General features: G+C 43.0%; 1 protein-coding gene across 4 annotated transcripts in view; it reads left to right on the forward strand.

The window, feature by feature from the left end:
* The window catches only part of LOC117505819, a 191,633-nt gene that overhangs the window by 18,004 nt on the left and 158,690 nt on the right, over positions 1–14,939 (forward strand). For all 4 annotated transcript variants that reach the window (XM_034165358.1, XM_034165360.1, XM_034165359.1 and 1 more), the window contains exons 2-4: positions 8,837–8,969; positions 9,077–9,190; positions 9,279–9,335. In XM_034165358.1, coding sequence (XP_034021249.1) covers positions 8,874–8,969; positions 9,077–9,190; positions 9,279–9,335 — 267 coding nt within the window. In that variant the 5' untranslated portion in view covers positions 8,837–8,873. The remainder of the gene's footprint in view (positions 1–8,836; positions 8,970–9,076; positions 9,191–9,278; positions 9,336–14,939) is intronic.

The following is a 14,939-nucleotide window of genomic DNA, read 5'->3' on the forward strand; positions in this document are numbered from 1 at the left end:
GTGGAGCAGCACAGGTAACACACGACAACAGTGGTAAAAAATAAAATAAAAATCCACTAGACAGGCTGTGGACATATGTCACAGAGGGCGGGGTTTTTTCTGTTACATATGTCACAGAGGGTGGGGTTATGTCTATTTCATATGTCATAGAGGGCGGGGTTATTTCTATGACATATGTCACAGAGGGCGGGTTTTTCTGTTACATATGTCACAGAGGGCGGGGTTATTCATATGACATATGTCACAGAGGGCGGGGTTATTCCTATGACATATGTCACAGAGGGCGGGGTTTTTTCTGTTACATATGTCACAGAGGGCGGGGTTATTTCTATTTCATATGTCACAAAGGGCGGGTTATTTCTATGACATATCGAAATATGTCATAGAAATGTCACAGAGGGCGGGGTTATTTCTATGACATATGTCACAGAGGGCGGGGTTATTTCTATTTCATATGTCACAAAGTGCGGGGTTATTCCTATGACATATGTCACAGAGGACGGGGTTATTTCTATGACATATGTCACAGAGGGCGGGGTTTTTTCCGTAACATATGTCACAGAGGGCGGGGTTTTTTCCGTAACATATGTCACAGAGGGCGGGGTTTTTTCCGTAACATATGTCACAGAGGGCGGGGTTATTTCTATGACATATGTCACAGGGGGCGGGGTTTTTTCTGTTACATATGTCACAGAGGGCGGGGTTATTTCTATGACATATGTCACAGAGGGCGGGATTTTTTTTCTGTTACATATGTCACAGAGGGCGGGGTTATTGCTATTTTATATGTCACAAAGGGCGGGGCTATTTCTATGACATATGTCACAGAGGGTGGGGTTTTCAGTTACATATGTCACAGAGGGTGGGGTTATTTCTATTTCATATGTCACAGAGGGCAGGGTTATTTCTATGACATATGTCACAGTGGGCGGGGTTTTTTCTGTTACATATGTCACAGAGGGCGGGGTTATTTCTATTTCATATGTCACAAAGTGCGGGTTATTTCTATGACATATAGAAATATGTCATAGAAATGTCACAGAGGGCGGGGTTATTTCTATGACATATGTCACAGAGGGCGGGGTTTTTTTCTGTTACATATGTCACAGAGGGCGTGGTTATTTCTATTTCATATGTCACAAAGTGCGGGGTTATTTCTATGACATATGTCACAGAGGGCGGGGTTATTTCTATGACATATGTCACAGAGGGCGGGTTTTTTCTGTTACATATATCACAGAGGGCGGGGTTATTCATATGACATATCTCACAGAGGGCGGGGTTTTTTCTGTTAGATATGTCACAGAGGGCGGGGTTTTTTCTGTTACATATGTCACAGAGGGCGGGGTTATTCCTATGACATATGTCACAGAGGACGGGATTATTTCTATGACATATGTCACAGGGGGCGGGGTTTTTTCTGTTACATATGTCACAGAGGGCAGGGTTATTTCTATGACATATGTCACAGGGGGCGGGGTTTTTTCTGTTACATATGTCACAGAGGGTGGGGTTATTTCTATTTCATATGTCATAGAGGGCGGGGTTATTTCTATGACATATATCACAGAGGGCGGGGTTATTCATATGACATATGTCACAGAGGGCGGGGTTTTTTCTGTTACATATGTCACAGAGTGCGGGGTTATTCCTATGACATATGTCACAGAGGGCGGGTTTTTTTCTGTTACATATGTCACAGAGGGCAGGGTTATTCCTATGACATATGTCACAGAGGGCGGGGTTTTTTCTGTTACATATGTCACAAAGGGCGGGGTTTTTTCCTGTTACATATGTCACAGAGGGCGGGGTTATTTCTATGACATATGTCACAGAGGGCGGGTTTTTTCTGTTACATATGTCACAGAGGGCGGGTTTTTTCTGTTACATATGTCAGAGGGCGGGGTTTTTTCTGTTACATATGTCACAGAGGGCGGGGTTATTCCTATGACATAAGTCACAGAGGGCGGGGTTATTTCTATGATATATGTCACAGAGGGCGGTTTTTTTTCTGTTACATATGTCACAGAGGGCGGGGTTATTTCTGTTACATATGTCACAGAGGGCAGGGTTATTTCTGTGACATATGTCACAGAGGGCGATGTTATTTCTATGACATATGTCACAGAGGGCGGGGTTTTTTCCGTAACATATGTCACAGAGGGCGGGGTTTTTTCCGTGACATATGTCACAGAGGGCGGGGTTATTTCTATGACCTATGTCACAGAGGGTGGGGTTTTTTCTATGACATATGTCACAGGGGGCGGGGGTTTTTCTGTTACATATGTCACAGAGGGCGGGGTTATTTCTATGACATATGTCACAGAGGGCGGGGGTTTTTTCTGTTACATATGTCACAGAGGGCGGGGTTATTTCTATTTCATATGTCACAAAGGGCGGGGTTATTTCTATGACATATGTCACAGAGGGCAGGGTTTTTTCTGTTACATATGTCACAGAGGGCGGGGTTATTTCTATTTCATATGTCATAGAGGGCTGGGTTATTTCTATGACATATGTCACAGAGGGCGAGTTTTTTCTATTATATATGTCACAGAGGGCAGGGTTATTCATATGACATATGTCACAGAGGGCGGGGTTTTTTCTGTTAGATATGTCACAGAGGGCGGGGTTTTTTCTGTTAGATATGTCACAGAGGGCGGGGTTTTTTCTGTTAGATATGTCACAGAGGGCGGGGTTTTTTCTGTTACATATGTCACAGAGGGCGGGGTTATTCCTATGACATATGTCACAAAGTGCCGGGTTTTTTCTGTTACATATATCACAGAGGGCGGGGTTTTTCATATGACATATCTCACAGAGGGCGGGGTTTTTTCTGTTAGATATGTCACAGAGGGCGGGGTTTTTTCTGTTAGATATGTCACAGAGGACGGGGTTATTCCTATGACATATGTCACAGAGGACGGGATTATTTCTATGACATATGTCACAGAGGGTGGGGTTTTTTCTGTTACATATGTCACAGAGGACGGGGTTTTTTCTGTTACATATGTCACAGAGGGCGTGGTTATTCCTATGACATATGTCACAGAGGACGGGGTTATTTCTATGACATATGTCACAGAGGGCGGGTTTTTTCTGTTACATATGTCACAGAGGGCAGGGTTATTCCTATGACATATGTCACAGAGGGCGGGGTTATTCCTATGACATATGTCACAGAGGGCGGGGTTTTTTCTGTTACATATGTCACAGAGGGCAGGATTTTTTCTGTTACATATGTCACAGAGTGCGGGGTTATTCCTATGACATATGTCACAGAGGGCGGGTTTTTTTCTGTTACATATGTCACAGAGGGCAGGGTTATTCCTATGACATATGTCACAGAGGGCGGGGTTTTTTCTGTTACATATGTCACAGAGGGCGGGGTTATTTCTATGACATATGTCACAGAGGGCGGGTTTTTTCTGTTACATATGTCACAGAGGGCGGGTTTTTTCTGTTACATATGTCACAGAGGGCAGGATTTTTTCTGTTACATATGTCACAGAGGGCGGGGTTATTCCTATGACATATGTCACAGAGGGCGGGGTTATTCCTATGACATATGTCACAGAGGGCGGGGTTATTTCTGTGACATATGTCACAGAGGGCGGGGTTATTTCTGTGACATATGTCACAGAGGGCGGGGTTATTTCTATGACATATGTCACAGAGGGCGGGGTTATTTCTATGACATATGTCACAGAGGGCGGGGTTTTTTCTGTTACATATGTCACAGAGGGCAGGATTTTTTCTGTTACATATGTCACAGAGGGCAGGATTTTTTCTGTTACATATGTCACAGAGGGCGGGGTTATTCCTATGACATATGTCACAGAGGGCGGGGTTATTCCTATGACATTCTGGTTATTGGCGACTCTGTTTTGCGAAATGTGAAGTTAGCGACACCAGCAACCATAGTCAATTGTCTTCCGGGGGCCAGAGCAGGCGACATTGAAGGAAATTTGAAACTGCTGGCTAAGGCTAAGCGTAAATTTGGTAAGATTGCAATTCACGTCGGCAGTAATGACACCCGGTGTCACAGAGGGCAGGGTTATTCCTATGACATATGTCACAGAGGGCAGGATTTTTTCTGTTACATATGTCACAGAGGGCGTGGTTATTCCTATGACATTCTGGTTATTGGCGACTCTGTTTTGCGAAATGTGAAGTTAGCGACACCAGCAACCATAGTCAATTGTCTTCCGGGGGCCAGAGCAGGCGACATTGAAGGAAATTTGAAACTGCTGGCTAAGGCTAAGCGTAAATTTGGTAAGATTGTAATTCACGTCGGCAGTAATGACACCCGGTTACGCCAATCGGAGGTCACTAAAATTAACATTAAATCTGTGTGTAACTTTGCAAAAACAATGTCGGACTCTGTAGTTTACTCTGGGCCCCTCCCCAATCAGACCGGGAGTGACATGTTTAGCCGCATGTTCTCCTTGAATTGCTGGCTGTCTGAGTGGTGTCCAAAAAATGAGGTGGGCTTCATAGATAATTGGCAAAGCTTCTGGGGAAAACCTGGTCTTGTTAGGAGAGACGGCATCCATCCCACTTTGGATGGAGCAGCTCTCATTTCTAGAAATCTGGCCAATTTTCTTAATCCTCCAAACCGTGACTATCCAGGGTTGGGACCAGGAAGCAGAGTTGTAGTCTTACACACCTCTCTGCAGCTTCTCTCCACCTGCCATCCCCTCATTACCCCATCCCCGTAGAGACGGTGCCTGCTCCCAGACCACCAATAACCAGCAAAAATCTATTTAATCATAAAAATTCAAAAAGAAAAAATAATATAGCACCTTCAACTGCACCACAGACTAAAACAGTTAAATGTGGTCTATTAAACATTAGGTCTCTCTCTTCTAAGTCCCTGTTGGTAAATGATATAATAATTGATCAACATATTGATTTATTCTGCCTTACAGAAACCTGGTTACAGCAGGATGAATATGTTAGTTTAAATGAGTCAACACCCCCGAGTCACACTAACTGTCAGAATGCTCGTAGCACGGGCCGGGGCGGAGGATTAGCAGCAATCTTCCATTCCAGCTTATTAATTAATCAAAAACCCAGACAGAGCTTTAATTCATTTGAAAGCTTGACTCTTAGTCTGTCCATCCAAATTGGAAGTCCCAAAAACCAGTTTTATTTGTTATTATCTATCGTCCACCTGGTCGTTACTGTGAGTTTCTCTGTGAATTTTCAGACCTTTTGTCTGACTTAGTGCTTAGCTCAGATAAGATAATTATAGTGGGCGATTTTAACATCCAAACAGATGCTGAGAATGACAGCCTCAACACTGCATTTAATCTATTATTAGACTCTATTGGCTTTGCTCAAAAAGTAAATGAGTCCACCCACCACTTTAATCATATCTTAGATCTTGTTCTGACTTATGGTATGGAAATAGAAGACTTAACAGTATTCCCTGAAAACTCCCTTCTGTCTGATCATTTCTTAATAACATTTACATTTACTCTGATGGACTACCCAGCAGTGGGGAATAAGTTTCATTACACTAGAAGTCTTTCAGAAAGTGCTGTAACTAGGTTTAAGGATATGATTCCTTTTTTATGTTCTCTAATGCCATATACCAACACAGTGCAGAGTAGCTACCTAAACTCTGTAAGTGAGATAGAGTATCTCGTCAATAGTTTTACATCCTCATTGAAGACAACTTTGGATGCTGTAGCTCCTCTAAAAAAGAGAGCTTTAAATCAGAAGTGCCTGACTCCGTGGTATAACTCACAAACTCGTAGCTTAAAGCAGATAATCCGTAAGTTGGAGAGGAAATGGCGTTTCACTAACTTAGAAGATCTTCACTTAGCCTGGAAAAAGAGTCTGTTGCTCTATAAAAAAGCCCTCCATAAAGCTAGGACATCTTTCTACTCATCACTAATTGAAGAAAATAAGAACAACCCCAGGTTTCTTTTCAGCACTGTAGCCAGGCTGACAAAGAGTCAGAGCTCTATTGAGCTGAGTATTCCATTAACTTTAACTAGTAATGACTTCATGACTTTCTTTGCTAACAAAATTTTAACTATTAGAGAAAAAATTACTCATAACCATCCCAAGACGTATCGTTATCTTTGGCTGCTTTCAGTGATGCCGGTATTTGGTTAGACTCTTTCTCTCCGATTGTTCTGTCTGAGTTATTTTCATTAGTTACTTCATCCAAACCATCAACATGTTTATTAGACCCCATTCCTACCAGGCTGCTCAAGGAAGCCCTACCATTATTTAATGCTTCGATCTTAAATATGATCAATCTATCTTTGTTAGTTGGCTATGTACCACAGGCTTTTAAGGTGGCAGTAATTAAACCATTACTTAAAAAGCCATCACTTGACCCAGCTATCTTAGCTAATTATAGGCCAATCTCCAACCTTCCTTTTCTCTCAAAAATTCTTGAAAGGGTAGTTGTAAAACAGCTAACTGATCATCTGCAGAGGAATGGTCTATTTGAAGAGTTTCAGTCAGGTTTTAGAATTCATCATAGTACAGAAACAGCATTAGTGAAGGTTACAAATGATCTTCTTATGGCCTCGGACAGTGGACTCATCTCTGTGCTTGTTCTGTTAGACCTCAGTGCTGCTTTTGATACTGTTGACCATAAAATTTTATTACAGAGATTAGAGCATGCCATAGGTATTAAAGGCACTGCGCTGCGGTGGTTTGAATCATATTTGTCTAATAGATTACAATTTGTTCATGTAAATGGGGAATCTTCTTCACAGACTAAAGTTAATTATGGAGTTCCACAAGGTTCTGTGCTAGGACCAATTTTATTCACTTTATACATGCTTCCCTTAGGTAGTATTATTAGACGGTATTGCTTAAATTTTCATTGTTACGCAGATGATACCCAGCTTTATCTATCCATGAAGCCAGAGGACACACACCAATTAGCTAAACTGCAGGATTGTCTTACAGACATAAAGACATGGATGACCTCTAATTTCCTGCTTTTAAACTCAGATAAAACTGAAGTTATTGTACTTGGCCCCACAAATCTTAGAAACATGGTGTCTAACCAGATCCTTACTCTGGATGGCATTACCCTGACCTCTAGTAATACTGTGAGAAATCTTGGAGTCATTTTTGATCAGGATATGTCATTCAAAGTGCATATTAAACAAATATGTAGGACTGCTTTTTTGCATTTACGCAATATCTCTAAAATCAGAAAGGTCTTGTCTCAGAGTGATGCTGAAAAACTAATTCATGCATTTATTTCCTCTAGGCTGGACTATTGTAATTCATTATTATCAGGTTGTCCTAAAAGTTCCCTAAAAAGCCTTCAGTTAATTCAAAATGCTGCAGCTAGAGCACTGACGGGGACTAGAAGGAGAGAGCATATCTCACCCATATTGGCCTCTCTTCATTGGCTTCCTGTTAATTCTAGAATAGAATTTAAAATTCTTCTTCTTACTTATAAGGTTTTGAATAATCAGGTCCCATCTTATCTTAGGGACCTCGTAGTACCATATCACCCCAATAGAGCGCTTCGCTCTCAGACTGCAGGCTTACTTGTAGTTCCTAGGGTTTGTAAGAGTAGAATGGGAGGCAGAGCCTTCAGCTTTCAGGCTCCTCTCCTGTGGAACCAGCTCCCAATTCAGATCAGGGAGACAGACACCCTCTCTACTTTTAAGATTAGGCTTAAAACTTTCCTTTTTGCTAAAGCTTATAGTTAGGGCTGGATCATGTGACCCTGAACCATCCCTTAGTTATGCTGCTATAGACGTAGACTGCTGGGGGGTTCCCATGATGCACTGTTTCTTTCTCTTTTTGCTCTGTATGCACCACTCTGCATTTAATCATTAGTGATCGATCTCTGCTCCCCTCCACAGCATGTCTTTTTCCTGGTTCTCTCCCTCAGCCCCAACCAGTCCCAGCAGAAGACTGCCCCTCCCTGAGCCTGGTTCTGCTGGAGGTTTCTTCCTGTTAAAAGGGAGTTTTTCCTTCCCACTGTAGCCAAGTGCTTGCTCACAGGGGGTCGTTTTGACCGTTGGGGTTTTACGTAATTATTGTATGGCCTTGCCTTACAATATAAAGTGCCTTGGGGCAACTGTTTGTTGTGATTTGGCGCTATATAAAAAAAATTGATTGATTGATTGACATATGTCACAGAGGGCGGGGTTATTTCTGTGATAGTCATAAATTATCTGCAAAAACAAACTTGTGTGATGTTGGAGATGTTGAACATTAAATATCAAACATATGAAATGTAAAAGATAAAAGTCATTTGGCACAATATGACCATTATTTTGTTGCATTCAGATCTGTTAAGTGAACATTAAAATCTGGCTGATAATCATTGTGAATCTTTTAAATGTGTACGAGCTCCAATGGTTAAAGACTAACCACCATTTCAGAGAGAAGAGCCACATCACTTCTGAATGAAAAGAGGATTGAAAAGGAGTTTCACCGAGCAGCAGGAAATATTAACAAGAGAGTTTGTTATTTTTCACTTCAGAGAACATCGTGACGCTGCTGTGTGTGTCGTGGACGCACTGATAGCGTTAGTTTGCTTGGTGATATTTAAAAAAAAATCTGTTGTGGTGGTGTTGTTTCAACTGTGTGCAAAAGTGTCCAGAGGCCTGAAAATCCAAAGCGGTTATTGCTGCCAAAAACCTCTTTATTTCGTGACCACGTCAGTGACGTCACAATGAAAACAGGTGCTGTAATTACTGAATCCAAATTCTCAAAATGTGAACTTTGTGTCTTTTCTCTGTCTCAAGTATCAGTGTCTTTTATCGTCTTCAGCCACGTGCTCTGAAGCTGATCCAGTTCATTCATGTCTTCTTTCTCTCTGTCCGTTTGTTCCTAGTTCCTCCTGAAGCTGGCATTTTGTCACCACAAGCAGGATGGTGATTAATGACAAAGACCCCGCCCCTGCAGTGGGCGGGCTCTCTGCAGGCCAGCTGCAGTCCCTCCTCAAGATGGAGCCCAAAACTCTTGGGGTGAGTTTGTAAAAGTCAGACGGAGCGAACACATGCTGTCTCCTCTCCAAGGCAGTGGGACAAGGAGACTTGAAAGTGTCTTGTCATGTCTTCCATGTCCTTTTCAGGCCATCCAGATTGTTATTGCAGCGTTGATTCTGTGTTTGAGTGCGTCCATGCTGCGGATCCCTGAGGTCCACTTCACTGGAGACGTGGCTCTTTTCCTGGTTGTTGTCATACAGGTCTGTTTGACTTCCACATTCACAGTGAATCAAAGTGTTGACATCCAGTGCTTTGATCTGAAAATGGACCTTTCTCATGGACCATCAGGTGACCTTGTCTGGGTCGGTGTTAGTCCACTGTGGGAGGAGACCTTCTCTGTTCTGGGTGAGTTTATCTCCTGCAAGTTGAGCCAGAACAGCGGACAAACTGAGCAACACCTCCAGTGCCAAACTATGAAACTAAGGACTGGAGCACGAGAATAATCAACTGTTCCAGAGTCCTGAGTTCCTGAGACATTTAAAGAGCTCCAGAACAAATTATTACAGCACAGAACTGAATGTGTCAAATGTTATTAAAGGATTCAGAAGAACAAAGAAAAATCAAACAGGTCAACAGTCAGACAGCTGCTTGAGTCAAAAAAAAAAAAAAAAAAAAAAAAAATATATATATATATATATATATATATATATATATATATATATATACACACCGTATTTTCTGGACTATAAGTCGCACTGTTTACATGTTTTGGCCGGGGGTGCGACCTATACTCCGGTGCGACTTATAAATGAAAAATATACCGGTAGGATCTCAATTAATTTACTGTAACAAAACAATTTTACGTGACAGAGTCGATCTATGTTTTAAAATGGCCACCAGAAAAGGAAATGCAATGCATCATGGGCACTGTAGTATGGCGGCCGTCCTATAAGTCACGCTGGTCGCGATAACCAATCAGAGAACAGAACGTTGGACGCGTATTCCTCACCCCACCCACAGCGTGTGAAGCTGACGAATACGGTGCTTGCTGTTATTCCGGCATGGCGAACAGAACAGCTTCAACCCTTGGATATCAGTGTGAGCAGAGTGTTTAATTTGACGCTGAGAGCTGCGTGGGAGCATTGGGTGAGCGACGGCGGAGGATTAGCGTGTGCACTTGGAAGGAGCTGGCGTCGAAGATTGTGAATAGCGTTTGAAGCAGACGAACATGGTGTTTATTCCGGGACGGCTAACAAGACAGCTTCAACCCTTGGATATCAGTGTGAGCAGAGTTGACGCTGAGAGCTGCATGGGAGCACTGAGCGACGGCGGAGGATTAGCGTCTGCACTTGGAAGGAGCTGGATCGACACCGCTGGGAGGTCATGAGCTGTGCAGGTAGGTGCTGCATGGTTCGGCTCGCAGTGTGGTCCGCAAAATACAAACATATCTGTAGGTAAAATGCAGCTCACGAGAGGGCACTCGAGGCTTGTGTGACTGTTCCTGCGACTTCTGACTACCATAGAAAAATAAAAATTTCAACGTTACTGATAACTTAACAAGACAACGGAGAAGGCCCGAAAAAATGCCACCAAAAAGAAAATCATACTCTGCAGATTACAAGTTAAGACTGGTGAAATATGCATCTGAAAACGGTAGCCGTCACAATATTATCATCTGAACTTTTCATGTTAACATACCTGTATGTCCATGGGACTTATAGTCCAGTGCAACTTATTTATGGTTTATTTTTCTTTATAATGATAAAGTGGCTGGTGCGACTTATACTCCGGTGCAACTTATAGTCCGGAAAATACGGTGTGTGTATATATATATATATATATATATATATATATATATATATACGAGGTCTATTAGAAAAGAAACCGACCTTTTTATTTTTTTCAAAAACTACATGGATTTGAATCACGTGCGATTACATCAGACAAGCTTGAACCCTTGTGCGCATGCGTGAGTTTTTTCACGCCTGTCGGTTGCGTTATTCGCCTGTGGGCAGGCTTTGAGTGAGCACTGGTCCACCCCCCTCGTCGGAATTCCTTTGTCTGACTTCTTCCTGAGAGACTGGCGCTTTGCTTTATCAAAATGTTTTCTGAAACTGTAAGGCACATCTGAGTGGACACCATTTGAGAAATTCAGATGGTTTTCGGTGAAAATTTTAAGGGCTGATGAGAGATTATGGAGTGTTACTGTCACTTTAAGGACAGCCCACAGAGCCGGACGGCGCGCCGCACCCCGAGCCGCCGTTGTCAACCTGTTTCGAGCTGAAAGCTTCCAAATTTAAGCCTCTGTTGACCCAGGATGTCGTGAGAGAACAGAGAAGTCTCAGAAGAGGTCGGGATCAGCAGTTTATCCGGACATTCCACTGTTAAAGGAGATTTTGTAATGAAAGACGTGCGGATGGATTCACGCTTCGGGATGCAGCCACTCATCGTGCGGTGCCACATGAAAACGCCACCGTGTTGATAACCATTCGTAAGATTTAGGCGGCTTTCGATGGCTTTCAGTCGAGTGAGTATCCGAGAAATTGTTTAACAGCTGGGCATGTTCAAACTTGTCCTGTAATGCTTCCAACGGAGGTGTTTTGCTGTGGCGCCGCGCCATGAGCGGCTGTGTGCCGACGCGCAAATCCGTCCGCACGTCTTTCATTACAAAATCTCCTTTAACAGTGGAATGTCCGGATAAACTGCTGATCCCGACATCTTCTGAAACTTCTCTGTTCTCTCACGACGTCCTGGGTCAGGAAGAAGTCAGACAAAGGAATTCCGACGAGGGGGGTGGACCAGTGCTCACTCAAAGCCTGCTCACAGGCAAATGACGCAACCGACAGGCGTGAAAAAACTCACGTATGCGCACGAGGGTTCAAGCTTGTCTGATGTAATCGCACGTGATTCAAATCCATATAGTTTTTGAAAAAAATAAAAAGGTTGGTTTCTTTTCTAATAGACCTTGTATATGGTCAAGGGATAGAACTTTAAAACTGCTTCTAAGTGCCTGGCCAGCAACTTGAAGTCAACGTTTAATGAGCTAATGGGGCAATATGAGCCACATAATAATGGATCTTTAACCTTTTTTAAAAGCAGTGAGATACAAGCTGGCAGCATGGTGGATTAGTGGTTAGCACTGTTGCCTCACAGCAAGAAGGTCATGGATTCGATTCCCACCCCGTGTTTGCATGGCTTCCCTCCGGGTGCTCCGGCTTCCTCCTACATCCAAAGACATGCAGGTTAGGTGGATTGTGCGTTCAGGTGTGAATGTGTTTGTCAGTCTATGTGTGGACCTGCAACAGACTGGCATCCTGTCCAGGTTTAACACCACCTCACACCTTATGACTTCTGGGACAGGCTCCTCCCCCCATCACCCTTAAATGGAGTAAAAGAGTATAGAAGATGGATGGATGGATGGAGGTACAAGCCTGGTTCAGGGTTTGGGGGAGTATTAAAAGACTCAATAATCATCTCTAGCAGTGCCAATGGGGCCAGCTGCTTCCAAAATACCCTCTGGGCCAGGGCTTTTGTCCCTTAATAGGAATTTAACTGTAAGCTCAATTGCTGTGATGGGACACTGTAGTTCCTCAGCCAGATTCCAATCCAGAGCTGGAGTGTTAGTGCCACTAAAGGAGGAGACCAGGGGTCTCATGTACAAAGACTTGTGTGGATTTCCTTCTGAAACACGGTGTACGTCAAAACCCAGAAATTGGCGTAACCACAAAAATATTCAGATGTACCAAAGTGTGTGTAGGCATGGATCCCAGTACGTTCTGTTTGTACGTCCCAATCAACACGGAATTGAGCGCACGTGCAGATGTACCAAACTCCTTCCTCTCCATGCCCCCATCTAAATATGCAAATTTATTTAAATTGCTTATTGGACCTGGGGATTCTCTGTGTTTGATCATTCCACATGAACAGAGGTAAGAAAAGGAATGTTGCCGAGTGAGAGCCACAGATGAAGTGGAGTAATTGAAGTGGAGATATTGACAAATACTGAACGCAGGGAAACAACCAGGGGCTTGTTAAGAATCTGCAGCTCTAGTTTCACCATCGAGAAACAATAACAACAATAATAATAATAATAATACGAGTGAAGCATTGCACAGCAGCGCAACACTCACTCACTCATGGTACAGGGCATCGTAAACCGGAAGTGCTAAATTTCAAATCCACAGTAAAACAGGAAATGTTCAAATGTCAAACACTTATTTGATTGACAGACGAGATCCCATGGAATCTCGCAGGAACTCAGTGGCAAGCTCACAAACAGGAAGTGCCAAATTCTCAGTCACAGTGAAACAGGAAATGTCAAATGTTGAACACTTTCTGGCATGGGTGAGCTAGAGTGGAGGCCGGGGTTTCACTAGACTCCCTGAAATCTGCTTGGATGACTGTTTGTAGGATGACTTTAGAGGTAAAGAAGAAGAAGAGAGTGAAAGCTCAACAAAGGATCAGATGGTGGAAGCTGAAGGAGGAAGACTGATGTGTGAAATTTAGTGAGCAGGTGAGAGAAGCAGTGGATGGAGGGGAAGCAGTCTTGGACAATTGGATAAGTACTGCAGATGTGGTGAGGGAGACAGCTAGGACAGTACTGGGTGTGACATCTGGACAGTGGAAGGAAGACAAGAAGACTCTGTGGTGGAATGAAGAGGTCCAGGAAAGCATAAGGAGAAAGAGGTTTGCGGAAAAGTTTTGGGATAGTCAGAGAGATGAAGAAAGTAGACAGGAGTACAAGGAGATGCGGCGTAAGGTGAAAAGAGAAGTGGCAAAAGCGAAGGAAAAGGCATATTGCGAGCTGTACAAGAAGTTGAATAGTAAGGAAGGAGAAAAGGACTTCTATTGATTGGTTAGACAAAGGGACAGAGCTGGAAAGGATGTGCAGCAGGTTAGAGTGGTAAAAGATGCACATGGTAATGTGCTGACAAGTGAGGAGTGTGTGCTGAGAAGGTGAAGGGAATATTTTGAAGAGCTGATGAATGAAGAAAATGAGCAACAGAAAAGGCTGGAAGATGTGGTGAGAGTAAATCAGGAAGTACAAGAGATTAATAAGGAAGAAGTGAGGGCTGCTATGAAGAGGATGAAGAGTGGAAAGGCAGTTAGTCCAGATGACATTCCTTTGGAGGCATGGAAATGCCCAGGAGAGATGGCAGTGGAGTTTCTAACCAGATTTGTTTAATAAAATCTTGGAAAGTGAGAGGATGCCTGAGGAGTGGAGATGAAGTGTGCTTGGTTCCTGTTATCAAGAACAAGGGTGATGTGCAGAGCTGCAGTAACTACAGAGGCATAAAGTTGATCAGCCACAGCATGAAGTTATGGAAAAGTGTAGTAGAAGCTAGGCTTAGAAAACAAGTGAAGATCTTTGAGCAGCAATATGGTTTAATGCCAAGAAAGAGCACTACAGATGCAATGTTTGCTCTGAGAATACTGTTGGAGAAGTACAGAGAAGGCCAGAAAGAGTCATGTGTGTTTGTGGACTTAGAAAAAGCTCATGGTTGTGGTATTGTATGAGGAAGTCTGGAGTGGCAGAGAAGTATGTTAGGGTAGTGCAGGACATGTACAAGAATAGTGTGACAGCAGTGAGATGCGCAGTAGGGATGACAGACTCATTCAAGGATAGGATTTGAAATTGTAAAATTAAATTAAAGTGTCGCTCATTTCGTGACAGGAGCATGAAAAAAAGCATGAGACTTTGCTGCCCCAACCATGCTGTTAAAAACCATAATGTTAGTTAGAGGCATTTGCACATCATATATGATTTGAACATTGATGGAATGAAAATATTTCTTATTAACAAAACAAAAACAAATTCATCGTCTGATGGCGCCTTTCAGCAATATATGTGCAATCAATAGCTTCACTTACATTTGGGAAACTGACTCTTGCTGCAAATTGCGCTTTAATGTTGGAATGTGATGTACCTGGATGACATTCGGATGATTGCGTTCCACACAGCTGCCATGGCTCTACCCAAGGTTGACTGGCACACTCCTGACCAATCAG

Source organism: Thalassophryne amazonica, unplaced genomic scaffold, assembly GCF_902500255.1.
Source record: "Thalassophryne amazonica unplaced genomic scaffold, fThaAma1.1, whole genome shotgun sequence".
Classification (NCBI taxonomy): domain Eukaryota; kingdom Metazoa; phylum Chordata; class Actinopteri; order Batrachoidiformes; family Batrachoididae; genus Thalassophryne; species Thalassophryne amazonica.